General features: G+C 44.5%; 1 protein-coding gene across 2 annotated transcripts in view; it reads left to right on the top strand.

Annotated features, from left to right (window-relative positions):
* Window positions 1–3,303: 3,303 nt before the first annotated feature.
* The window catches only part of RAB3B (RAB3B, member RAS oncogene family), an 89,716-nt gene continuing 65,077 nt past the window's right edge, over window positions 3,304–27,942 (top strand). The window contains exons 1-2 of one of the 2 annotated variants that reach the window (XM_049875193.1): window positions 3,304–3,411; window positions 19,830–20,057. In XM_049875193.1, the coding sequence (XP_049731150.1) occupies window positions 19,830–20,057 (228 nt within the window). In that variant the 5' untranslated portion in view covers window positions 3,304–3,411. Of the gene's footprint in view, window positions 3,412–10,382; window positions 10,568–19,829; window positions 20,058–27,942 lie in introns of those variants that run through there. The other variant, XM_049875192.1, reaches the window with a different exon arrangement.

Here is a 27,942-nt window from a genome sequence, read left to right as displayed (position 1 = left end):
CAAAGAGATGTTATGTGGCTTAAAGTCAAGAAAGGTGTGCATTGGGGCTGCATCCTTTCACCATACTTATTCAATCCATATGCTGAGTAAATAATTCAAGAAGCTGGACTGCATGAAGAAGAAGGAGGCATCAGGATTGGAGGAAGACTCAGACAACCTTTGATATGCAGCTGACACAACGTTCCTTGCTGAAAGTGAAGAAGCCTTGGAGCACTTACTAATGAAGATCAAAGACTATAGCCTTGGGTATGGATTGCACCTCAACTAAAGAAAACAAAAATCCTCACAACACCCCAATAAGCAACATCATGATAGATGGAGAAGGGTTTGAAGTTGTCAAGGATTTCATTTTACTTGAATCCACAATCAACACCTATGGGAGCAGCGGTCAGGAAATCAAATGACGTGTTGCATTGGGCAAACTGTAAAAGACCTGTTTAAAGTATTGAAAAGCAAAGATGTCACCTTGAGGACTAAAGTTTGCCCGACCCAAGTCATGGTATTTTCAATTGTCTCATATGCATGCAAAAGCTGGACAATGAATAAGGAAGACAGAAGAATTGACACCTTTGAATTGTGGTGTTGACAAAGAATATTGAAAACACTGTGAACTGTCAGAAGAATGAGCAAATCTGTCTTGGAAGTACAGCCAGAGTGCTCATTGGAAAAAAGATTGTGAAACTTCATCTCACATACTTTGGGACATGTTAAAAGAAGCAACCAGTCCCTGGAGAAGGACATCATGCTTGGTAAAGTACAGGGTCAGCCCAAAAGAGGAAGACCCTCAATGAAATGGATTGACATAGTGGCTGCAACAATGGGCTAAAGTATAACAAGGATTGTGAGACTGGCAGTGAGCAGGTAGCATCTTGTTTTGTTGTACGTAGGTTCGCTATGAGTCAGAAGTGACTCAATGGCACTTAACAACAACATTAATGATGTTAAAGAGACAAGATTAGAGGCAGTTATGTTAATGGGCCATGATATAATCTACAAGATTAGGTTGTATCTTGAGTCAATCTCTTGAGATATGAAAGAAATTAAACAAGTAAGCAGAGAGATGTCCCCCCACCACCAAGAAAGAAGAACCAGGATTGGAGTGGGTCTTTTCGACTCAGGGTCCCTATGCTGAGAACCTCCTAGACCCAAGGAATAATTGATGCCAAGACACGTGGAGATCTCCAAGGAACACCAGTCCTACAGATGTTGAAAGGAAACAAGGACTGTCCCCAGAGCTGGCAGAGAGAGAAAGCCTTCCCCTAGAGCTGGCAACCTAAGTTCGGACTTCTCGCTTCCTAAACCGTGAGAGAATAAATTTCTGTTTGTTAAACCTACCCACTTGTGGTATTTCTGTTATAGCAGCACTAGATAACTAAGGTACTTGTTTATTGTTTCTCTCCTCTCCAAGGATTCATAAGCTACATGCAAGTAAGAGTTCTGACGTTTAGTCCACCTTTGTGTACCCTGTGCCTAGAACAGTGCTTGGCACATGCTACATGGTCAGCAAGCCTTTGTGAAATGAATGAATGAATGACACAATGATGAAGAACTAGGACCAGAGCGTAGAAGCTACAAACAGGCAGATTTCAGCAAAAAAGAAGGCTTCCCTAACAATCAGAGCTGTCTGAAGACAAAGCAGTCTGCCCTGCAGAAGGCAGGCTCCCATCCTTGGAAGTGAGCATGCCAGGGCTGTTGAGCAGGCTCCCGTGTTGGATTGGTGTGGGATGGTGGATCTGAGGTCCGTTTGGTTCCTCTGTAAAATCTCAATTAGTTTTTGAACTAAAACCCTGATAACAGGGTGCTGTCTAGTCATTACCTGTACTAAATTATGGACCAGGTATTCTCTCTATTTAGTAACTGGGGAAAGAGAGGCCCAGAGGCAAGGAGACTGATGGTGCTGGATTTGACTTCTGGGTTCTGTGGGAGAGGTCTAGCAAAGAAAATAAATGAGAACAATTATTAAAGTCATTTTTAACTCGGTTGTTGCTTTTGTTCCCCTTCTTCTGGATCCCACTGTCCCCATGCTATCTCTTCTCTTTCTTCTCCCACGAGGAATGGCACCACCTAAGTCAGAAACCTGAAAGGCTTCCTAGTTGCTTCCTTTTGCTTTCTCCCTGTCTACATCCAATCAACACCAAATCCTGCCCTTTTCATCCCTTTAACATCCCACTGCATCTCCCAGCTGAGGTCTTATTGTCTCTTCCAGAGTCACTGCACCAGCCTCTTCTCTGGTCTCCCTGCCCTAGTATTTTGGAAGCTTCTTTTTTTAAATCTATTCTCCATTGAGTAGGCTGAGCCTTTCTAAAACATAAGTTTGACCAAATCTTTTCCATGGGTAACACCATATAATGGCGCCACATTGTCCTGAGCATTAAGTCCATCATCCTTAGCATGGCCCACCAGGTCCTGCCTGACTTACCTTTCTAGCCTCACTCATCACCTGCTGCTATGCCCAACAAACCCTGTGCTTCCAGAGATTCAGAATCCCTGAAGTTTCCTGAAGACTTTACATCGTTTCACACCCTTGGGCCTTTGCACATGCTGGTCTGTCTGCCTACCTGCATCTCAATGCATTTAACCCCCTTGTCTTTGAATTTTCAGCTTAAGTCTCAACTCTGTAACCCACAGGTCTTGACCTAACATCTCAGGCTTCTCCCTGCTGACCTGTACTACAGCAAGAAAACAGTCTTTCCAAATCTATCAATGTGGCAAATTTGAGTCCTGGCTTTTCCCATTTCAGTAGTTAAGAAACCACAGGCAAGTTATTTCTTCCTCTTATCTAAGGTATAAATGAGTACTCACTTCAGAGGTTTATTATGAAAGCTAAATGAAATGGTAGATATGAGAAATCCTTTGTAAATATTTGTATATCTATTTATTCAGCAAATATCCCTTGAACCCTACAAGAAATGATTCAGGAGGCAACATGCTGTGTACTAGGGCTATAGTGTGGCCTTTGCCCTTGTGGAGCTGACAGCCCAGCCCTACATTAGACCCTGAGCTCTTTTGGGTCAGGGACCCTGTGTTACTCATCCCTGTGTATAGTAGGTGATCAGGAGATGTTTGCTGGGTAGATGAATGAATAAATGAATGAATACATAAATGAATGTGTGAATGACATTCTAGGTAGAGGGAGAAAGAAAAGCTGATACAAATTCATGGAGATGTTAGAGAGCAGGCCACATTTGGGGAATGTGATCTCCAATGTCATTGGAGATCAAGGCATGAGGAAGGAGTGTCCAACAATGAGGCGGGGCCAGACCAGGAGGGGCCATGTGTACATATTAAGCAGAGGAATTTCAGAGTAGGGTGTTGGGAACCCAGTGGAGGGTTTTAAGTGGCGTTTAGAAAGAGTCCTCTGCTTCAGTTTGGAGAGTGGATTACAGAGGAAGACTGAGGGCTATTGTGAAGGTAGGAGGGTGAGGAGCTGTGGCCGTGGAATGGAGAGGAAGGGATGGGAGGGAGAGCTCTCAGAAGGTAGAACAGACTGGCCTTGGTGAAGAATTGGCAGGGTGGGTGAGGGAGGAGCAGTGAGTAGTCCCCTGGATCTGACTATTCATATGCTGCAAGTTGCCGTGTGTGTCTCAGATTCCAGCCCTGCTGACAGCAGTGTACATGTGCCGTGGGGATGCCCTTGGTGTATATTTTAACTAGTTTCACAGATACAGGTGGGAGCACATTCATTTAATTTACAAATGAAGAAACCGAAGCACAAAAAAGAAGCAAGGATTGATTAGCGCATGACATGCTATTTGAGGTAGCACCATTTTTTCTCATTACCCAAATCTGCTTCCACCCTTGTGGTCGATTGGTTAAAGGTCATAGATTGCTTCCTTCCCTGTATCCGTGCTTCTTCATAATGGGACTTTGCTTTTACTCCCACTCAGAGGAAGAGTCCATTCTCCACCCCCTTGAATCTGTGCTGGCCTTGTGACTTGATTTAGCCAATAAAATGCATCGTATGTGATGTTATGTGATTTCTGAGGTGAGGCCTTAAGAGATCTTCTGCTTTTGCCGTCTTGGCATGCTGCCCTGAGACCACCACATAAGGAGTTGGTCTACCCTAGTGGATGAGAGGCCATGTGTCAGAGAACCACAACACCCATCCCTCAATCAGCACCAACTGTCAGACCTACGAGTGAGGTCATCTTGGACCTTCTAGCCCAGTTGAACTCCCAGCTGAATGCAGTACATGAGTAAGCTCAGGTGAAATCAGCAGAGGAATCATTTAGCCACCCAGAGAATTGTGAAAAATAATAAATGATTGCTGTTTTATACGACTAGATATTTTGGGGTGGTTGTTTATGCAGCAACAGATAACTGAAACAGCTCCCAGACTCCTATATCACTAAATGGCTTCACTATTTACCTGGTGATTTGTGCCAACGTCCTTTCCCTCACATCTCATATTTAATCTGTGAACAAGCCCAGGGAATTTTACCTCCTAACTATGTAGCAAAGCCCTCTAAATTACACCTCCTCACTGTGATGACATTAGTTCAGGCTCTCTTCATTCTCTCACCTGGATTATTACAGCAGTCTGCTGTTTTCACCAACCTCCTGTCTCCCTGCTCCACACCCTTCCCCACCAATCTATTCTACCCAATACACTCAGACCTATCTTTTTTTACATAAATTTGTAACCATGTTATTCCATTGCTTAAAACCTTTTGCTTCCAAGGTAAAGTCCCAAATCCCTAACATGATTTATAAGGCTTTGGACGACCTGGCCCCTGCTTCTTTCCAGCCCCATCTTCCATTACTTCCTTCATTGAATCCTGTGTTCCTAGAGCTGCTTTACGTGTCCTGATGGCCTCCCAGCACCTATTCCATCTCCCCCACTGTGTAAGGCAACCCACTGAAGAGGCCAGTTGAAAACACCTGGACTGTGAACACACCTAAGTTCCTAGGCTGGCCATGAGGGACTCACAGTGGGGTATAGATTTATCTTGTGAAGATTTAAACATTTCAAATGACATCCATACTTATGCTGCAATCTTTTCTAAGCAACTGGTTCTCTTTCAATAAAAAGCATTAATTTTGTATTCCATGTAAAGCCCAGGAGCTGGATAAAGCTGATTACTCTGGCAACTCAAAAAGATTTAAGGAAATTTTATTTGTAGGAGTCTTAATCACAATGATGCTGAGGAAGCAACCAAATTTCTGGGGTCTAATAGAAAGAACCCTAGCCGTGGAGTCAGACAGACCTGGCATTCTGGCTCTGCCACTTACCAGATGTGGGACCTTGGGCAAGTCACTTAAAGTTTCTGATTTTCTGTTTTCTCATCTATAAAAAGGGGATGACAATCTACACCTTTGTAATTGTATTGGTGATTGAATGAGATAAAAAATGTGAGTGAGCCCAGTATATCTTAAGGACTCAATGATTATAATTGTTAACCAATCTGATCCAAGGCAAAAGGTAAAATTTTGTCTTCCATCCCATTCTTACATGGGTATTTGGATCTGGAAGTAAGGACAGTCCAATATAATTGGATTTGTTCTGTTATTCCTTCAGGTAGTCACCTGCTAGCCAATGGGGAAATAGTTGTTAGGGGCATAAATGATACAACCCGAATGTCATATGGGGCCACTCTGTCCTTTTAAGATCTAAATGCAATGGGCTTGAACCTCAATTTTTCACATTTCATAACCCTTGGAAGTTCAAAGCCCTCCCTAAGATTTCTGCAAATGTAAGGAGGGCTTGTGTTCTCATAGTTACCTCTGTATCTAGGCTCCTTCTTTGACACACCTAACAAAGCCCATTGCTCAATTTCCCTGTTCATGCACTCTCACGATCCCCTTTCTCAGAAAGTTTATTTTTAATTTTTATTGTGCTTTAAGTGAAACTGTACAAATCAAGTCAGTTTCTCATACAAAAATTCATATACACCTTGCTGTATACTCCTACTTGCTCTCCCCCTAATGAGACAGCACACTCCTTCTCTCCACTATTTTTGTGTCCATTCGGCCAGCTTCTGACCCCCTCTGTCCTCTCATCTCCCCTCCAGACAGGAGCTGCCCACATAGTCTACTTGATCCAAGAAGCTCACTCTTCACCAGTATCATTTTCTATCCCATAGTCCAGTCCAAACCCTGCCTGAAGAGCTGGCTTTGGGAATGGTTCCCTTGGGGGTCCCTCTGGGGTCCTTCTAGTCTCAGTCAGACCATTAAGTCTGGTCTTTTTACAAGAATTTGAGGTCACATCCCACTGCTCTCCTGCTCCCTCAGGGATTCTCTGTTGCGTTCCCTGTCAGGGCAGTCATCAGAAAGTATTCTTGAGTGTAATGGGCTTTACTAAACTCTTGAGAGTCACAGAGGGTGTTCACATCATAACAACTTAACATTCCATTTTAGGCATTCCACTGCTTAAAGGCCCCTTTGTCCACCTATCATTGGAGGGTTTCTTCTGACCATCCATCCATGTAGCACCTGCCCTTACACTGATTTTCTTACTCATCTCTCTTGATTACTTTCTCCCTGTCATTTTACCCAGTAAATTCCAAAATTTCCAGTTTTTTTTTTTTTAGTACAGAGCTATTTCATTTCCCCTCTTCTCCCAAACTTAAATATCCATACCCATTAAAGCCCTGAGTAGGACAAAAGGACCATCTGCGCATTGGGATCTATCCTGCTTGACAGATAATTGTGGTTAAAAAATAGCCTTTTTTTCCTGTTACAATAATAACCAGTGTTTCCTATTTATTGAGTGCCTCTATGTGCCAGGAGTCCCTGAGTGGTATAAACAGTTAAGCGCTGGGCTACTAACTGAAAGGTTAGCAATTTGAACTCACCCGAGGCACCTGAGAAGAAAGGCCTGGTGATCACAGCCATAAAAACCCTGTGGGGTACAGTTCTACTCTGAAACACATGGAGTCACCATGAGTTGGAACAGACTCAATGACAACTGGTAGTGGTGGTACGGTGGTACTATGTGCCTGACCCAAGTGCTTTGAAGTAGCTATCTCATTTTCTTGTTTGATCTTCGCAACAACCCTGAGATATCTCTCTCCCTCTCTCTTTTTTTTTAATTGCGCTTTAGGTGAAAGTTTACAGCTCAAGTCAATTTCTCATACAAAAATTTATACACATATTGTTATGGGACATTAGTTGCAATGCCTACAATGTGACAGCACACTCCCTCTTTCCACCCCGTACTTGTGTCCATTCAACCAGTTCCTGTCCTTTCCTGCCTTCTCCTCCTGCCTCTGGACAGAAGCTGCCCATTTGGTCTTGTGTATCTAATTTAACTAAGAAGCACACTCCTCACAGGTATTATTTTTTGTTTTATAGTCCTGTCTAATCTTTGTCTGAAGAGTGGGCTTCCAGAATGGTTTTAATTCTGGATTAACAGAGTGTCTGGGGGTCATAGTTTTGGATGTTCCTCCAGTCTCTGTCAGACCATTAAGTCTGGTCTTTTTACGTAAATTTGAGTTCTGCTCCACACTTGGTATCTCTCATTTTTACAGATGAGGAAGAGAGGGGTGTATGTCAGAGAAATAAGGTAATTTGCATAAAATCACACAGTAAACATGTGGTGGAGCAAGAGTTGAAAACCAGGTCTGCCTGACCCCAAGCCTGTGTTCTTTCTACTTTATTATGTGGTTTTTCAGGGGAAGAAGGGGAAAGTAGTCAGAAGACCTGAGGCTACATAAAAGCAATACCATCTGTTCACATATTGTTTCACAACTTTAAAAGGATACGTTTATATGTTATCTCATTATTCTTGTGAAGAATGAATAATCATTATCATCACACCCATTTGGAAATGAGAAAACTAGGCCCTTGTGGGCAAAAAGCAGTAAGGGAGCAGGTAGTGTAGGATATTTGATTTTGCAAGTATAGAGTTATCAGTTTCAGGTGATTAAGCGGTTCAGGGTGTGACTATGGGAGTGGTTGGCTGAAGTGATATGAATAGGAGACCAAGGACTGAGAGACCAAGAAACCACAGGGCTACTGAGTTCACCAGAAGGGTAGCAGGATGGGGGCTAGTGAGGATGACTAGGGCTGAAATCTTCAATGCATAAGGAGCAATCAGGGGGTCAGTGGCATCCTTGAGGAGGAGGGGTAGAGGGTGGTATGGCTGGAGAGCAAAGGAAAAAGAGTTCCACGAGGATGGAAGTGGTAATGCTGGCCCCGCCTCCTTCAAGGAAGGTGCTATCTCAGAGGACAGACAGGTTTCAGTAACAGCAAAGAAGTAACCTAGTACTCTCTGAAGAAGCAGAAGGTGTAGGAGGGTTTGTTAACAAAGAAACAGGATTCCAGAGAGCACAGTAGAAAGGGCTGGCAGGGAGGTGGGCAGTGGGAAGTAAAAGGAATGTGCAAGGAGGAGGGAGAGTTTAGAACAGCATAAAAACAAGTCTGATGAAGAGGCCAGACAACCATTTTTGATGGTTCTCCAGGCTGGAGAGACACATGGTGGACAGGGTCATAATGGAACCCAGGAAAAAAATATTTTTGATATCTGATTCCGACCTCTAAGTTTTGGGATGAGGGAACGAGTGTGGGGAAGGACATTGATTCTAGACCAAAGCTGACAGTTGTCTCTTGCAATCTCAAGAAGATTGGAAGTGAATTCCAGGTCAGGGTGAGAGAGCAGGTGCTAATTACTCTTGTACTTACCACCTCTGGCAGAGCTGGAACTTCTTATTGACCAGGCAAGAAATGGTAGAATTTCCTTCAGTGGCAGACTTCTTGCCTTTCATGTGGGAGACCCAGGATAGATTCCCAGCTGATGCACCTCACGTGCAGCCAACATCCGTTTGTCAGTGGATGTCACCGTTGCTGTGATGCTAAACAGGTTTCAGTAGAGCTTCCAGACTAAGATGGACTAGGAAGAAAGGCCTGGTGATCTTTTTCTGAAAATCAGCCAATGAAAATCCCATGACTCACAATGGTTTGATATGCAACTGTTGCGGGGATGGTGCAGGATTGGGCGGCATTTTGTTCCGTTGTGCTTGGGGTAGATGTGAGTTGGGGGCCGACTTGAGGGAGCTAACAATAAGTTGGCAGACTCCAAGCTGCTACTGAGGTTTGTGCCTTTGCTTTTCCAAGTTCTGACCTAGGCCATGGGTGAAGAGCCACATGACCAGTGTGCGTATTTCTGAGATGAAGTACAGGCACAGTGAAAAGAATGCTGAGCTTACTTCAGGCATTCACTCATTCCATGTCCCCATTCCAGGCACTGTGCTAGGTGCTGGTGATTCAGAGATGATTCTAGTTTGGAAGGATAATTACAATACAGCTCAATGAGTGCTAAGAGATAGAGAAGTCAACGTTGGAGGGCATAGGAGCACAAAGGGGCAGTACCCATCCATTCATGGGGGGATCTGGGGAGGTCAGAAAAGACTTTCAGGAAGAGATAATGCTTTAGTTGAGTCTTGAAAGATAACTATAAATTAGCAAAGTAAACAAGTGTGGCACCTGTGGGGAAAAGGCATGGGCAAAAGCACAGAGATGTGAGAACATGGCTGAGGAGGAGAAAAGTAAGCAGTTTGGTGTGGCTGGAAATAGGAAATCTGGGGGAAAATGATAAAGATGGACAAGACAGGAAAGTTTGGCTGGGTCAGATCACGTAAATCAGGCAATGATGTTAGAACTTTCTCCTGAGAGTAATGAAAGTTTTTAACAAGGTTGTTGGTGGTATGGTGGCATCTAGAATGGTTGCTCAGGCTGTTGTTGTAGAGGATGGATTGCAGGAGAGTGGAGGCAGGGAGACCTATTAGGAGGCTGTTGAAATAGTCCAGACAAGAAGCCATGAGGCCTGAACCAGACTCTGAGCACTGGAGACAGACAGGAAGTGTTAAGGAGGTGGAATTACCAGGGCTGATGGGACTGTGTGGTGCAGAGTACACTGCATAGAGAACAACTCCCAGGTTTCTGGCTTCATGACCTCTTGTAGTTGGCCATCCAAGTTCTGCTTCCCTCACTGGGCTATTGTGAGGATGGAGCCATATAATGGACACGAAAGTGCTTTGAAATGGCAAAGCTGGATACTCGTCCAGAACCAAAAAACCAAACCCGTTGCTGTCGAGTCGATTCTGACTCATAGCGACTCTATAGGACAGAGTAGAACTGTCCAGTAGGGTTTCCAAGGAGTGGCTGGTGGTTTCGAACTGCTGACCTTTTTGGTTAGCAGCTGAACTCTTGAACTCTGGGCCACCAGTACTCATCATCACCCACATAATCATCAGAGGTCTCTGATCAGTCCATGGAACAAGGCATGAGGATTAAGATAAATCACGATAGTTACCCAGATGTCAGGGAGCTCAGGAGCCCCCTAAGGAGTTAACCTCGAATTCCCCACACCTGCCCTGAGCTGAGGCCCGGGGGCGGGGTAACCGAGACCCCACCCCTGGGCGGGGATTGGGCGGGGCCTGGGCACTGCCAGAGCCGAGCGGAGCTGGAGCTGTAGCCTCAGCTCCAAGCCTCCGCGGTGGGGACAGACCAGACCCGCACCGCCCTGCCCACCGAATCCGGCTGCACCCTCCCGCCGGCTGCCACCGGGTCCGGCCGCTCGGCTGAGCTGCCCCGGAGCAAGTCCCTCGTCCCACACCCTGAGCCCAAGGTAAGGGGCGCGGCTCCGGTACCCAGCCCCGGAAGGATCTGGGACCGATCCGCACTGGGGGCAGGAGCCGGTGCTGAGGAGGAGCGTAGGGCAGCTGAGAAGCACTGAGGGGAAGGGGCTGGGGGAGGCCGCTAAGGAGGGGACGCCGCGACAGAGGGAGGTGCGGGGCCACGGGAGGGGGCAGTGAGGGAGGTCTACCCAGACTGTGGGGGCCGCTGGGGGAGCACCAAGGGCAGGGGACAGAGGAAGCCAGGAGCAAAAAGAGGTCGCTGGGGCTGGGGGAAAAGGGTGCGCGGCAGCCCGAGGGCAGTGAGGGGTCGTTGAGGGGCGTCCGGGGAGGGGGACTTTAGGGGCAGGAAGCATTAAGGAGGGAGCTGAGAGAGGCAGTGCGGGAAGAGGATACCCGGCAGCCTAGCGGCAGTAGAGTGTGTTAAGGGGGAGGATTGAGGGGAGCGAGAGCAAGGGAGGGGCGTGGAGCCGAGGAGTTAAGGGGAGGGGACTTGGTCGGCGGGGGTCGTTTGAGCTGGGAGGAGTGAGGCGCTGAGGGGAAGGGGCCCAGGGCAGTAGAAACGTGTCTGGTCGGGAGAGGGTAAAGGGTGTGGGTGGGATGTGTGTGTGGAGAGCTGGGGGCGAAAACAGTGCGGAGAGGCAGCAGAGCTGGGTACTGGGGAGGGGTGGTAATGAATAGGGGTGAGGGGCGGGGCTTGTAGCCGGAACGCTTGAAATAATGGAAAGGTGGGAGGGGAGGCTAGGTCTACTCAGGCTGGAGGGGACGGAAGCGGGGAGCTGGTGAAGGGAGAGGGCTGTGACTTTGGATATGGGCAGGGGGCGCCTGGGTTCTGCCCAGGGGTTGGGGGGCACTGAATTAGAGCAAGGGTCTGAAGGCCGGGAATGGAGAAACCCGCAGGGAACTTGGAGAGTTTAGGGTGGTGCGGGCCCTGGGTCAGGTTGGGGAGGAGGCTAGGTGGGATTTGTGGTGTGTAAGGGTGGAAAGATGATGGGGGCCAGAGTGGAGTCCATGGGCGCCCAGGCGCTGACGGTGTCTTGGCTGCTCAGAAGGCTGAGGAGGGGGCGCAGGCCCTGGTCGCTGTTACACTGCCACCTGGAATCAAGGACCAGAAGAAATCGTGGACAGAAAATTTATCCGCCCCCAAATCTGGGTTTTGCAGCCTAAGAGTGGAAAGGGACTTTGGGGAGGGCAGGGTTGCAGCCTCTGAAAACTAACAGAGGTGTGGAGGGGGTTGGGAGAAAGATCCCTCCCTCCCTTCCACCTTCCCGGACACCCAGTGGAAAGAGGTGAACGTGTGTGTACAGCTGGATGCATCTGTTCTGTGCTTGCAAACGGAGGACGGTGATGGAAGCCCATGAAAAGTCCCATCTATGATGGTGGGAAGCCCTGGCCTGTGGGTTCCAGAGAAGAGGTATTCTGGGGAGAAGGATGGGTTAGAGAAGGTGTCTGGGTCAAGATGGATTTATAGTTAGAAGCAGAGGGAAGTATGTTCCTACCAGAGGAAAGAGTATGGGAAAAGGCAAAAATTTAGAAGTTTCTTAAGGATTATGGTATGAAAGAAGGCATCAGTAATCTATAGAAAATGTTTAAGCAGGTTTCCTCTCCATGTTCTGAGCTCAGGGTTTCTCTCCATCTCCCCAGTGTCCAGCACAGGGCCTCACACACAGCAGGTGTTCAGTGAATGCTGGTTGAATGACTCAACGTTGTTGGAGCTGTGTTAGTGCTCCTGCCTCAATTTCCTCATCCATCCCCAAAAATTGTCCTGAGAAGCAGGTAGGATAATATGAGTGAAAATAGCTTTGTAAACTGTAAGGAACTGCACGAAAGAGAGAGGCCACTGATGTCATTTTGCAGGTGTGCCTCCACTCTGCCAGTGGTCACACCTTTGGCTATCTCTTTACAAGGAAGAAAGGAAATGAACATTTCTCCAGCATCTTTTGTTTGCAAGGTAGAATGGATTCAAAGCACCTAGTAGAGTGCCTGGTTCTTAGTAGGTGCTCAATAAATGGTAACTATTATGGTACTGTTTCTGTGTATCTAAGAGACTTGGGAAAACTGTGAGGAGGTGGGCAGGGCAGGGTTGAGGGTGGTGAGTTGGCAGTGGGGACTGGTCTAAAGGAGCGTAGAATTAGAAAAGATGGTAGAAAATGGCATTAGGGAGGAGGGGCATAAAGTAGGGTGAGGACCACAGTTGCTGAACTCCCCACTGATAAATGTTCCCAATAAAAAGGAAATTAATTACATTTATTGAGTGCCTATTATACGTCATATATTAAGCCAGATAGTTTACCCTTTTTACCCATAATCTTTCGGGCAATGCTTGTTTTACAAATGAGGAAATTCTTAGTCATGTAAAATTTCTTGCCAAGGTCTCACAGCTAATAAGTGATAAAGCTGGAAACTGAATCCAGTTTGATTCAAAGCCTCAAGCTCTTTCCACTACCCAGGATGATTTACTAGAAGAAACATAAAGCATGCACACACACAAATTTAAAGGGGGCTTATCAAACGCTTTCTCATATACTGGTTTTAATTCTTAGAACAGTTTTCCCAGGAAGCTATTTTATTACTTATTTTATAGATGTGGAAACTGAGGCCCAGGTCATGATTTGCCTAAAGCTATACAACCTGAGAGGGCCAGGGCTCAACCTAGGTCTCTTGGACTCAAGCACATGCTCCTTCCATCAAAATAGAAGCTCATCCATTCACTTCTTCACTCCATTTATTGAGTTGATCTCTTCTCGCTGGTTTTTACGACTCTTTCCTCCTCTCCCCTCTTTCCTGGCTGAAGTTGGCTTCTTCCTTAGGTGCTTATTTCTGCTGTCTATTAAACTGAAAGGGTTACTTGCTTTTCATACTACCCCTTACCACCCCACCTCTCCCCACAAAAAAAAAAAAAAAAAAAACAACTCATTGCCATCTACCATTTCCTTCTTTTTTCCAGCCTGGGACCAGGGATAGCTTCCCAGATGGACCCTGGGCCTTCATCTGTATTGCTCGTCACGGAGACAGCTACCCAGCTCTATCATTTATGTGACTGTCACAAAAGAGAGAGAAGATCTGATAGATGCTTATCTTACCAGTGCCGTTCTGCACGCACCACTGTGCAGTGACCTGTCTGCTCCGATCTGCCTCAGGCTGCTGCTAGATGCTAGGAGGCTTTCTGCTTCTCTTCTAAATGTCTGCGTTGCTCCTGCCCCCTCTTTGAGAAGAACCCCTTGGGGGCTTCCATATGAATGTGCCTTGCAGCTAAATCCCTCAGCCCACTGCTTCTCCATGTTCTCACACCGCCTTATGAGAAAGCCACGTTATGTGCAGATAAACATATGTTGACAGTGCAGTGTGGCAAGTGCTAGGAAAGGGAAGCTCAGGGTGCTGGGGATATTTCTCTACTTATCCTAAAATTGTTCATGATTTTTGTTTTCCCTAGGAGCAGTCCAGTCTAGAAGTCACTAGGTAACAGAAATTCTAGTCATGGCCCTGCAACTGCCTTATTGTTTGACCTTACTCGAATCACTCCCTTTGCAAAGCCTTAGTTTTTTTACTCATAAAATGAAGGAGATTGGATTAGACCAAGAATTGAAACTATTTTTTACTCTTTACTTCCCATTCTAACACATGTGGCAGACATAGCTAATAATTGTGTTTAGTTGCCCTCGAGTTGGCCCCTGACTCGTGATGACCCCATGCACAATAGAATGAAATGCTGCCTGGCCCTGAGCCATGCCCATAATTAGTTGTGGAACAGACCATTGTGATCCATGGGGTTTTCATTGGCTGATTTTTTGGAAGTAGATCACAAGGCCTTTCTTCCTAGTCTTTCTTAGCCTGGAAAACAAACAAAATCCCAAATCCATTGCTGAGTCAATTCCAACTCATAGTGACCCTATAGGACAGAGTAGAACCACCCCATAGGATTTCCAAGGCTCTAAATCTTTATGGAAGCAGACTGCCACATCTTTCTCCCACAGAGCGGCTGGTGGGTTTGAACCGTCAACCTTTCAATTAGCAGCTGAGCTCTTAGCCACTGCACTAGCACTACCAGGGCTCCTCTTAGTGGGGAAACTCCACCGAACCTGTTTAGCGTCATAGCAACATGCAAGCCTTCACTGATAGAAGGGTAGTGGCTGCACATGAGGAACATCGGCCAGAAATCAATCCTGGTCTCCTGCATGTTGTTGTTACATGCTGTCAATTCAGTTCCGAGTCGTAGTGACCCTAAGTACAACAGAACGAAACACTGCCTGGTCCTGTGCCGTCCTCACAATCTACATTTGAGCCCATTGTTGCAGCCACTGTGTCAATTCATTTCACTGAGGGTCTTCCTCTTTTTTGCTAACCCTCTACTTTACCAAGCATGATGTTCTTCTCCAGGGACTAGTCCCTCCTGATAGCATGTCCAAAGTACTCACGAATAAGTCCTGCCATCCTCGATTCTAAGGAGCATTCTGGCTGTACTTCTTCCAAGACAGATTTGTTTGTTCTTCTGGCAGTCCATGGTATATTCAATATTCTTCACCAACATCACAATTCAAAGGTCTACTGCATAGAAAGCAAGAATTCTACCACTGAATCAGCACTGCTTCCATGGCTCAAAGAGGCAGGCACTTTTCCTGCTAATTCTACATGAGGCCACGATTTTTCTCAACACAGCGATGCACTGTTATATGCATTCTCTTATTGAAAGTTCACAGCAGCCTTGTGAGGTTAGGTATCATCATCATTTTATAGATGAGGACACTGAGGCTCAGAGTTTAAGTGACTTGCCCACATATTGAAGGACTGGGAAAGCTGGGGCCAGTAGCTAGGTTTTTAATGATAAAGCTACTGCTCCAAAATCCCTTTTAACTTAGCAAAATCTGAAAGTGTAAAGTCAGCTGCATCAGAAGAACGAAGACTGTTAATACATCATTTACACTGAGAGTTTGCCACATGGTAGATGCTCACTAAATGTTTGTTGAAAGAAGTAACATCCCCTAATGATTTGCTACAGGCCCAGTGTTCGCGGGGTGTAAGGATGGGTAAAACTCAGTTGAATCTGGAGGAGGGGGCAGACAATTAACTGTAAAACAAACTCAACTGATGGAGCCCTAGATCGGGAAGCAGGCAGCTGAACAAGTTTGACTGCAGAAGAAAAGGGGCCAGTGAAATAATATTTACTGAGTACCTACTACGTGCCCTTGCGGTACAATAGTTAAGCGCTTGGCAGCTAACTAAAAGAACGGGTGGCAGTTCGAACCCACCAGCTGCTCTGTGGGAGAAAAGACCCTGCACTCTGCTCCTGTAAAGGTTATAGCCTAGGGAACCCTATGGGGCAGTTCTACTCTGTCATTTAGGATCTCTATGAGTTGGAATCAACTTGATGGCACACAACACCACTACCACCATGTGCCAAGAAATCAGGCCAGATTATTTACATATCGTACTGCTCCTTCTATCTGTAGCACAGCTCTGTGAAGTAAGTGATATTTTCTCTATTTTAAGGTAAAAATGCTGTAGTGTGGCTTAGAGAGATGGTGTGACTTGCCCAAGTATTCAGCCGAGGAATGGTGTAGGGATTTAAAACTTTCCCCATAACAGTGCAGGGGTCCAAATCTAGTCTCAGCTGTTGTGTGATTTGGGCAAATCCTCTAATCTCTGGTCCTCAGTTTCCATTGCAATCAAATGGGATCGATAATCCCCGTCCTTCTGACTATCAAATGGGAATGATAATCCCTGTCCTTCTGACTTCATTTCCCAAGTTTATTTAGAGGATAAAAGACATGACATTCAGATAACGATCAAATCTTTGTTTTAGTAAAGTTACTCTTTGACCTAGTAATTCCACTTCTAGGAAAGTGAGCAGATTTATGTAAATAAATGTTCACTGCAGTTTAATTTATAGTAATTAAGAACAGAAAAGCAACTTAAAGGCACAATATTAAAAAATTAGTCATAGGATACATCCATAGGAAGGAATATAATATAGTCAATGAAAATGATATTTATGAAGAGTTTTTAATGTCTTGGTAAAATATTTATGATATAATGTTAGGTGAAAAAAAAAAGGGAGGATACAAAACTAATGATAGTATGATCTCAGCAATTGTTGTGTGCCAGAGTTGATTCCAACTCATAGTGACCCTATATGACAGAGTAGAACTGTTCCACAGGGTTTTCTAGGCTGTAATATTTATAGGAACAGATTGCCAGGTCTTTCTTCCATGGAGCCGCTGGTGGGTTAGAACCACCAACTTTTCACTTAGCAGTGGAGCACTTAATACTTAATCACAGTGCATGGAAGGTATAGAATAAAATGTATAATATGATACCATGTATATATAAATAGAAAGTATAAATAGATCTTTGTGCTAACGTATGCAAAGAATATGAAGGATACATAAGTTGGTAACATGTTTGCCTCTGTGGAGGGGAACTAGAGATTGAGAGTCAGGAGTGGAAGCAAAACTTATTTTTCATTGTAAATCTTTAGATTCTATGTTACTTTTTTTATGCTAAAAATTCAGAATATAATGTAAACTATGAATGGTAAAAAAAAGTAACACTTGCATTTAGTAAAAGTTTGAATTATTTGCAATACGTGTGTATTACCTTTTAAATTAACAAATAATAAGTTATAATTTAAAAAGGAGATGGCAATGTTTTGCTTGAAAAAATGTGGGAGGAAATACACTAAAGTGTTAACATTGTCAATTCCTGAGTGGGTGGAATGTCAGGTAATTTAAAATTTTCTTTTTTACGCTTGTGTATATTTTTCACATTTTCTACAATAGTATATACTTTCATAGCACACGTTTTCTTTCGTAAACAAAGAAAGATGACTGGCAGCATAGTGGCAGATGTTGTGAGGCCATTGTGGTTGCTCCCCTTGTTTTCGGTAGGAAAAGTGAGGTTCTTTTGAATCTCCAATTCTTGAAACAGGCTCTGAATCTCATGCCATGAAAAAGTGAAAAGTTGAGGCTCCTCCAATCTCAATTTCTTCTTCCATGTAAATGCTATGCCCCAGTCTCCAAGTGTCCTAGGCATGTTCCGCACTTATCTAGTGAACCTTGTCGTGGGGCAGATTGATACAGGGATGGAGCTGAGGGTCTCAGATAAAGACTTGAGATCTGGAAGAAAAGACAAGGAAAAATGGAGGTCATAGGAAGCTAGTGGTGTCATGTTCAAGAAACTATTATTAAAGGGCTGCTAATTATCAAAAAGGAGCCCTTGTGGTACAATGATTGAGCACTTGGTTCTGAACAAAAGGTTGGCAGTTTGAACCCACCCAGCAGCTCTGGGGGAGAAAGACCTGGCAACCTGCAGATTACAGCCAGAAGCCCTGTGGGGGCAGTTCTATTCTGTCACATGGGGTCTTTATGAGGTGGAATCTACTCGACAGCACTGGACAACAACAACAACACCACACGAAGTCCCTCCATGGGTGGTGTAAATGGGTAAGCGTTCAGTTGCTAACAGAGGTTGGAGGTTTGAGTCCACCCAGAGACACCTTGGAAGAGAGTCCTGGCTATCTACTTCTGAAAAGTCAGTCATTTGAAAACCTATGGAGCACAGTTCTACGCTGACACACATGAGGTCTCCATGAGTTGGAAATGACTCAGTGGCAACTGGTTGGTTTAATAATACCACATATTCGTCTGCTCATCTATATTTGTCAGCTCCTTGTCTTTACAGCTCACCTGAGAGGCCAGTAGAGCCAAATCCAGCAGTTGCACTCCATTTCTTTTCCTTTGGGGGAAAAAGCAGGAATTCCTAAAGAGAGTGACAACCCAGACACTATCTCACATCGGGGATGTCCTTCCACACTCCTCTGACCACTCAGCTAGCCTCTTCTGAGGGTACCCAGTGCTGAGCACAGGAGAGATTCATGGGGAGAAGCAGGGTACCCTGGCCTGGCAAGATGTAGAAGAAGCAATTAAAGACTCAAGTAAGACATATGACCAACTGCTGGGTTATGGGGTTCAGATTCAAAGTGTTCTAGGAAAGGAGAGAATGGTCTGTGAGGGCTGTGGTCTCAGGAAAGGCCTGGAACATAACAAATATTTGTGGAATGAATAAGTGAATGAACAAATAAATAAACAATCGAGGCTTTGAAAGATTTGGAATAATAATGAATTTTCACACCTGTATGGAATTTACCAGTTTATTAAGATCTTAATCATTGTTATCTCATTTGAGTTCTGTAGCAACCCTGGGAAAAAGGCAGGGTAGAAACCATTCTCCCCATTTCTCAGAGGTGGAGATTGAGCCCCAAGTGATGAAGTCACTTTCATTAATTCAGCACACATTATTTCCTGAATGCTGATTATGTGCCAGGACTTGTGCTGAAGCTAAGGATACAGAAATGAAGTACTTAAGTCCCAAATGCTCAGTGTAAAGGAGAAACTGGAATAGTAGTGGTTCTGTAACAATACAAGTGCCGTTGGAGGTGTGTGTGCGTCATGCTCTGGGAGAACAGAGGCAGGGGTGCATGCATCTACCATGCACAAGGAAGGTGACACTTGACCTGGGTCTACAAGGAGTTTGTTATTAGGAAACGGGCATTCTAGGCAGAAGGAATACGTGTACAAAGGGGCAAAGGCAAGAAATACCATATTTGGAGTAAAGTGTCATTTGATATAATGGTAACACAGGTTAGTGGGGAGAAGGCTTGGGGGAAGATAAAACTTAGTTGGTTCTTTGATTAGTTGATTCTTTGGCAAGCTGAAGAGTTTGGGCTTGACCTTTAGGGCTGGGGAGCCATAAAAGTTTTTGAAGCGGAGGAATGATAACCCTATACTGGACCTTTCCTGGACTTTTCATGTGTTAGCTGTTTTTGACTTTTTTCCAAAACTCAGCTCAGGAGTTACCTCCTCCAAGAGACCTTGTTTGGCCACTGTGCCTCCAGGTTGGGGTACATGATTTCTGTGGGCTCCTTTGGCCAGGGCTCCCCTTCGTCTTATCACTTATTCACTGCTTAGTTATTCTTTGTTTACTTGCTTTATTACTCTAATCTGTGGCCACACAGAAGTCAGATATCATGTCTGACTCACATTTTTATTCTCCATGCCCACCACAGGGCTTGACCCAGAGAAATGTGCTCAGTAAATATTTGCTGAAGGAATGAATGGAAGTAGCTGGGTCTCACCCCGTGGCCTGAGACAACATTTGGGGCAGGTGCAGTGATGGGCAACTCTGTGCGTTTCCTCAGTCATGCTGGTGTGGGGAGTGAGTGTGTGAATGTCCCTGAGTAACCACAGGTCTCTGCTGCAGATGGCTTCTGTGACTGATGGTAAAGGTGGAATCAAAGATGCCTCTGACCAGAATTTTGACTACATGTTCAAACTGCTCATCATTGGCAACAGTAGTGTTGGCAAGACCTCCTTTCTCTTCCGCTATGCCGACGACACCTTCACCCCGGCCTTCGTCAGCACTGTGGGCATCGACTTCAAGGTGAAGACAGTCTACCGTAATGAGAAGCGAGTGAAGCTGCAGATATGGGTGAGTCCTGGGTATCTTGGGCAAAATTGTCTCTGAGAGGCAGGACCAGCTTGAAACTTCTGGGTCTTTTGGTATCAGGTGCCAATGTTGGTTGAATCTGGCCCTTGGCCATCCCCTTGCTGGTTTTACATAAGTTTGCTTTCCTCTGGGTGCAGAAGCATCTGTTGCTTAACTATCCAAGAGGCTTTATTCTGGCCTGTTTAAGAGGGTGAACAAGAACCTGGGCATTGGAGTCAAAGACCCGGGTTCAAATTCCAGTTTTGCCACTCACTAGCTGTGAAACCTTGACAAAATTACTTAACCTGTCTGGGCCACCTCTTCTTCCTTTAGGTATTGTAATAGTGTCTACGTCCGTAGGGCTATTGGGAAGATTAAATGAAATACATAATGTTCCAAAATTGCTTGGCATAGCTTCTGGAACACAGTAAGTGAGCAATAAATGTTAGCTACTGTATCAGTTATCTGTTGCTGCGTAACAAATCACTCCAAAACTTGGTAGCTTAAAATAACAATAATAATTTATTATATCACACTTTCTGTGGGCCAAGCATTCAGGAGTGGTTTGGCTGGGTGGGTTCTGACTTGAGGCCTTTCATGAGGTTGCAATCAAATGTTGGCCAAGGCTGTAGTCACTTGAAGGCTTGGTTGGGGCTGGAGGAGCCACTTCTAAGGTGGCTCACTCATATGGCTGGCAAGTTGGTGCTGGCCTTTGGCAAGATGACTTTGTTCTTCCCCACATGGCCCTCTCCACAGAGCTGCTAAAGTATTTTCATGACCTGGAGGCTTGCTTCCCATGGAGTAGAGATACCAAAGAGAAAGTAGTAATGTCTCTTACGAACTAACCTAGTCTTGGAGTATTCTATTGGTCACTGATTCAATGTGGGAGGAGCTACACAGGTTGTGAAAACAGGGAGACAAGAATCATTGGGGACCATCTTGGAAGCTGGCCACCAAAGCTATTATTATTAGTATCTACTAATAGTACTAATAAAATGTGTACATATTTCAGATGATACAGCAACACATTTATCATATACGTTAAAACAGTGAGTTAGCACTGGGGTTGGAAATTTTGAAAATTTATGATTTAAATTCATATATTATTTACTATCTGTCCATTCTATTTATTAAATGCACATTAATAAACTGTGCTTGTATCTCACTGGGACAGTCTATATATTGTACTTTTCTTTTTACAAAGTATTATCTCACAATGAACCCCATGAGATGGATATTAATACTCCTTTTAATACTGAAGGAATCCTAGAAGCACAGTGGTTAAGCACTTGGCTGCTAACCAAAAGGCCAGCAGTTTGAACTCACCAGGTGCTCTGCGGGAGAAAGATGTGGCAGCCTGCTTCCATAAAGATTTACGGCCTTGGAAACCCTATGGGGCATTTCTACTCTGTCCTACAGGGTCACTATGAATCAGAAAGGACTTGATAGCAGTGGGCTTGGTGTTTTGGCTGTTTTACTGAAGAAAAAACCCAGACTAGGAGATTAATTGACTTGCTTTAGATCACACAGACAAAAAGTGGGATGTGAGCTCAGACCTTGAGGCTAGGAAATCCTGGTGATGTAGTGGTTAAGTGCTATGGCTGCTAACCAAAAGGTCGGCAATTCAAATCTACCAGGTGCTTCTCGGAAACTCTATAGGGCAGTTCTGCTCTGTCCTATAGGGTTGTTATGATTTGGAATTGACTTGACAGCAACAGGTTTGGCTTTGGGTCTTCTGACACTAATTTATGAGCTCTTTTCTCTACACCGTGAACCTGAGGCCTTATAAAACCCATATTTCCATTTATGATAATGTTAAATACTCATATATAGAGAGATAAAAGTTCATTTATTCTCTATTACAAGCACTGAGGACTCAGACACCATCAAAAGTGAGAGAAACCATACAGATTGTTCAGTTCAGTTGTTCTCAAAGTGTGGTCTCCAGACAAAAGCATCAGTATCATCAAGACATTTGTTAGAAATGCAAATATTCTCAGGTCCCACCTCAGACCTACAGAATCAAAAGCCCTAGGGGTTGGACCCAACAATCTGTGTTTTAACAAGCCTTCCAGGTGGTTCTGATGCAGGTGAAAGTTGGAGAACCACTGATCTAGTTTACCTATCTCGTGGTGATAGTCAACAAGCATTTATTAAGTACCTATTAGGTGGAAACCCTGGTGGTGTAGTGGTTAAGAGCTATAACTGCTAACCAAAAGGTTGGCAGTTTGCATCCACCAGCCACTCCTTGGAAACCTATGGGGCAGCTCTACCCTGTCCTATAGGGTCAATGGTAATGGGTTTGGTTTTGGTTTTTTATATGCCAGGTGCTTTCACTTGTGTTATCTCACATCATCCTTGCAGCCAAGGTGCAGAGGGGTGTGAGAACACAGGGTATTTGGGGCATGGCGATCAATACAGTGAAACCGGAGCAAGGCTGTGAAAAAGCAGGGAGGGAATGCTGAGCGAGGAATCGACTGGAGAGGCCATCCAGAGGGCAGGTTGGGGGTCAAGGAGAATTCGTACAACAAACAGAAGGTTCTAGCCATGGGCCAGTGGTTTCTAAAGTGGGTGCATGCCTGATGACCCTTTAGGGAGCTGAAGAAATTATTAGAGCTTATTTTTACCTATGAATATAAAATAAATTCATTTTAACTAATATTTACTATATGAATTGACAGAGATGTCTTCAATTGGCTCCCCATGTGCATACCCTATACTCGAAAAGCCCTGAGGGAGAAGGAGGCATTCAGCCCTGCCAGGGGCTGGCAGTGGTCCTTCCCTCAGTCGTCTGCTCTTTTTCAGCCCATTGTGAGCTTCTGCAGTTTTCTTGTGCCTGGTTAAGTGGGTTTATCGATCATACTATTTGTTTTAACTAAATGAACACTCACAATGGATATGTGGCTTTAAAAGATTCCTGCAAAGAAACCTCTGTTTGAAGACTGTACTAATTATAGTGAGTCCAAGTGAGCACAAGAAAATGGCTGAACTGATATTTCTCCAGCACGAGTTCATTGCCAGCCACGTTTTGAGGTAAAATCAATGACAATCTAATTAGATCTGACATAGTCAATCACATTGCTTTACTAAAAAATATGTTAGCAAAGGGTTTGCATGTGTCTGTATATTTTTGTAGCAAAAATAAGAAAGTTTACTGCACTGTTAATAAATACAATAAAATTAAAACATTTAAATATTGTTTATTCATTTTTACATTTTTTAATATCTTTTGTATACAGAACTATATATGTGTATACCAAAAGGAAAAAAAAAAAAAAAAACCACTGCCATCGAGTGGATTCCAACTCATGGCGACCCCACAAGGTTTCCAAGACTGTAAATCTCTACAGAAGCAGACTGCTACATCTTTCTCCCACGCAGCTGCTGGTGGTTTCAAACCGCTGACCATTCGGTTAGCAGTAGATCGCTTTAAACACTGTGCCACCAGGACTCCTTATGTATGTGAATATATGATCTAAATAAACATATGCATATTGTGGATGTTGTGCTTAATTTTTTTTTTTTGGTTAAACCAAAACCAAACCCATTGCCATCGAGTCGATTTCGACTCATAGCAACCCTATAGGACAGAGTAAAATTGCCCCATAGAGGAGTTTCTAAGGAGCACCTGATGGATTTGAACTGCCAACCTTTTGGTTAGCAGCTGAGCTCTTAACCACTATTACACCAAGGTTTCCTTTTTTTTACTTAAAGGGGTATAAATTTGGAAACCACTGCCATGGGCATCTTGGGATGCTGGAGGATGAGGGGACTTGGAGTGCCTTGTTCCCTGGGGTCCCTTACCACATAGGTCCCTCAGAGCCCCCTTTTTTTCCTGAGAGGGTTAATTATTGTGGATCAGAGAAGAGAATCTTGTTGTGGAGGAAGTGTGGGGAGAAGCCTCATTAATGGGGAGTGAGAGCAAGCACAGGTGTGAGGGGAGGGAGACGTGGTAACTCCACAGCAACAGACCGACTGGAGGCCACTCGCAGCTGGGTTCTGGTTGCCAAGCAACCCCTGGAGACCTGTGGGAAGAGAAGACAGGAGGCGCCTGCTACCATCTCCACATGGGGCTCGTTGCAGAGGCTGTAGGTCTGGTGCTGGCCAAGGGAAGAATCCTGGGGGCTGTCGGAGACCTGAGCTGACCTAGGACTCTGGAGTCCTGAGTTCCAGTCCTCACTCTGCCCTATGCTAATTGTGTGATCCGGAATGAGCTTCCCTTCCACAGGCCTGTTTCCTCAACTATCATATAGAGAAAATAATTCTTGCTCTTCTTGCTTCATGGGGTTGTTATGAAAATCAACCAAGGACATGGAGGAGAGTCCATGGAGATCTATGAAGCTTTGAGTGGATGAAAAGGACTGTGGATATTGTTGGCCGTGTAAATTCTTCTTGTATGTGCTTTAAGTCATGCTTTGCCTCTTTCACACCTTCATTCTAACTTAGGGGGGTAGTCATCTCCTTAAAGAATGAATGATTAAAAAAGAGTGTCAGAATGCAAGAAACACTCAATAAATGTTAGTTTTTATTGAGGGTTACACCACTCTACTGTCAGTTTGTCATACTGTGATGGCTTATATGTTGCTATGATGCTGAAAGTTATTCTACCAGTATTTCAAATACCAGTAGGGTCATCCATCATGGACAGGTTTCAGTGGAGCTTCCAGACTAGGAAGAAAGGCTTGGCAATCTCCTTCCAAAAATTAGCCAATGAAAACCTTACAAATCACAATAGAACATTGTCCGACTTGCTTGCTTTGGACATGTCTTTAGGCGGGATCAATCGCTGGAGGAGGACATCATGTTTGGTGAAGCAGAGGGCCAGAGAGGGTGAGAGAGACAACAGCCACAACAATGAACTTGAAACTGTTAGAGATCTGTTGTACTTAAGGTCACCATGAGTTGGAGTGGACTGAACTGCAGCTCTCTGTCTCTATCTACTGAGGTTTTAGGAAGATCTATAAATGACACTCATTTCCTTCCCTACCTAAGTTTGGAACCAGTTGAGGGATAGGTACAGGAGTCAGACAGAGTAATGTGAGAGCTTTATTAGTGATAAAAGCTAGAATGAAGCACATGGCTCAAGTCTTCAGGCAAGTGGGGTTTGCTAATACTTCACTCTGGAGTCAGACAGCATACAAGCCCAGCATACAGGCCCACATGAATCACTATCTACCATTAGCCCATGTGATGGCACTAACACTTAAGGCCTAAAGCATCCCTCTCAGGTAGTAGAAGCCTCTATATCCATGGAGAGCTTTCGTCACTGACAGGAAGGGAGGGCCCCTCCTCTAATATCTCTTATAATTAAAGAGATAGAGAGAAGTAATCATGAGCTCCAAAGTGGGGGTGGAGAAGAGTGATGAAAGCTGGGGCAAATAGGAGCAGGACTCCTAAGAGATTCTTTGTAAGTCCTGAATTCCACAGTAATGAGTGTGACTCCCTATGTAACCAGGAGCCAAGCACAACAAGGCCAGAGTAAAATGTGGGTGTTGGATAGATGGCTAGTTTCACTCACTAGCCAACTGATTTATTCACACACAGCAGTCTAGATGAAATTTTAGGTTACCACATGGTTTTGGCATCATTTAGTCATACTAAAAAACAAACAAACAAAACAAACCTGTTGCTGTCAAGTTGATCCTGACTCATAGTGACCCTATAGGACAGAGTAGAACTGCCCCATAGGGTTTCCAAGGAGCCCCTGGTGGATTCAGCTGCCAATCTTTTGGTTAGCAGCTGTAGCTCTTAAACCACTATGCCACCAGGGTTTCCATATTATACTAGTGGATACTAAGTCTGGGAATTTCAAGGTTCTAGATTTAGGGTAGTAACATAGGGTTAAAGACATGAAATGGAGCTTAGGGATGTGGGAAGGATAATCACAATAGAAATCTAAACTAAGAAGGAGTGTGGCTCTTGAGCAGTCATTTAACAAATATTTACTGTGCTAGATACTGGCAATAGAAAAATGAATATGAATATGACACATTCTCTGCTTTCCAAGAACTAATGAGCACTGAATTTACCCCCTGAGCTCCAGAAGTGAAATAAAATGAGTGTCATAGTTCTCTTGCTCTAGTTAAAGTTAGTAAATTAGGGGAGGCAACAAGAGAAATTGACGTTTCCCTAGAATTTAAGAGGTTGTTGTAGTGGATTATTATATGAGTTTGGCAGTGTCTCATGGACATCTGTATTAGTTTCCTCTTGCTGCTGTGACACATCGCCACCAATTTAGTGGCTTAAAACAACACAACTTTATTATCTTACAGTTCTGGAGGTCAGAAGCCCAAAATGACTCTCATTGGGCTAAAATCAAGGTGTTGCCAGAGCTTGTTTTCCCAGAGGACGTAGAGGAGAATCCATTAACTTGCCTTTTGCAGCTTCTAGAGGCCACCTATGTTCCTTTGCTCATGGCTTCCATCTTCAGAGCCAGCAGTGCAGCATCTTCTAATCTCTGTTTCTGACTCTGACCCTCCTACCTTCCTACTACAGTGAAACCTGTCAGAGCTGGAACCCGATGGGACGGCCTTGTTTTTCTGTCTTGCAAGTTTTCTGCCTTTGATGGAGTTCAGTCTTACCACTTTCCTACCACTAGTTTTAGTGGAAAATATTTGAGCTTTCCTTCTCTGACAGATTTCCACCTTACACAGGTTCCAGCTTTCGCAGGTTTACTGTATAAAGTTCTTTGTCCTTATAAACCCACCTGGATAATCCATAACAATCTCCCCATCTCAAAAATTTTAACTTAATCACATCTGCAAACTCCCTTTTGCCAAATAAAGGAACATATTCACGGGTCCTGTGTACCACCTTCAGGAAGGTAAAAATCTAGTCACTTGAACTGGGGACCTACAGAGAGATTGGTGGGCAGCACAGAAGAGGCTGGAGGCTGCAGCAGAGAGACTGGGGCTCTGACAGGTCCCCGTGGTTCCAGGAAAGTGGTGACAGTTCCTGAGCACACCGTCTCATACTCAGCTCTTATGATAATCACAATTGATTTTTCTAGGCAACAAGTTCCCTAGTGTGGCTGCAGAGACACACTGACGTTTTCATCTCTCCAAAACCTGTAGGAACCCGCTGCTGAAAGAGGTTTAATCTGATTTAAAAAATCACAACAAAGACCATGGGAAGTCGAATCAGATTCCCATTCATAGTTTGCCTTGTAATTTGCAAATGAATTAACCAGTAATCCTGATTGGCTATTCAAGGGGCCTCCAAGACACACTCTGGGTCCACAACCCCCTTCCCTGCATCCAGGATGGTGTGAGTCTACAACCAATTGTGAATTCATTCGTTCAACAAATACACATTGTGTATCTATTATGTGCCAGGCACTGTCATAGAGGGCGAATAAACAGCTGCAATAATATCTAAGTAATATAATAAAGAGATGAAGAAAGTGCTGTAGGAACACAGGGAAGGGAGCAGTTACCTCTGCCTGGGAAAGTCATGGAAGGCTGCACCAAGGAGGGGACATTAGAGCTGGGTCTTAACAGATGAACACAAAATTTTCAGGTGAACGTAGGTAAAGGGCTTTACAGGCAGAAGGATGTCTATCTGCAAAAGCATGATTGCTTTCAAAGACCCCTTGTGTGCCTGGCCGTGCCAATCCACAGGCATTTAAAGATTAATGAGACAACATACCTGCGTCTAAGGGACAGAAGTGGTAGGGGAGATGTGACATGCACACAAATATCTATATTGCAGTGTAGACATGAATGATGCCTTGAAAGAGGTACAGAAAGTTTTAAGAGAGTTGAGAGAGCCTCTGCTCCTTTCCAGCTTAAGTGGATCAGGGAGGGCTCCATGAAGGAGGTGGCTGTAGGTAATGAGAGTTGGCTGTAACAGGTGATAACATCCTCAGAGGCAGGGCTATCTGTCTGAC

Source organism: Elephas maximus, chromosome 3 (genome assembly GCF_024166365.1).
Source record: "Elephas maximus indicus isolate mEleMax1 chromosome 3, mEleMax1 primary haplotype, whole genome shotgun sequence".
NCBI classification, from domain to species: Eukaryota; Metazoa; Chordata; class Mammalia; order Proboscidea; family Elephantidae; genus Elephas; species Elephas maximus.
This window is presented reverse-complemented; position numbering and strand designations above follow the sequence as displayed.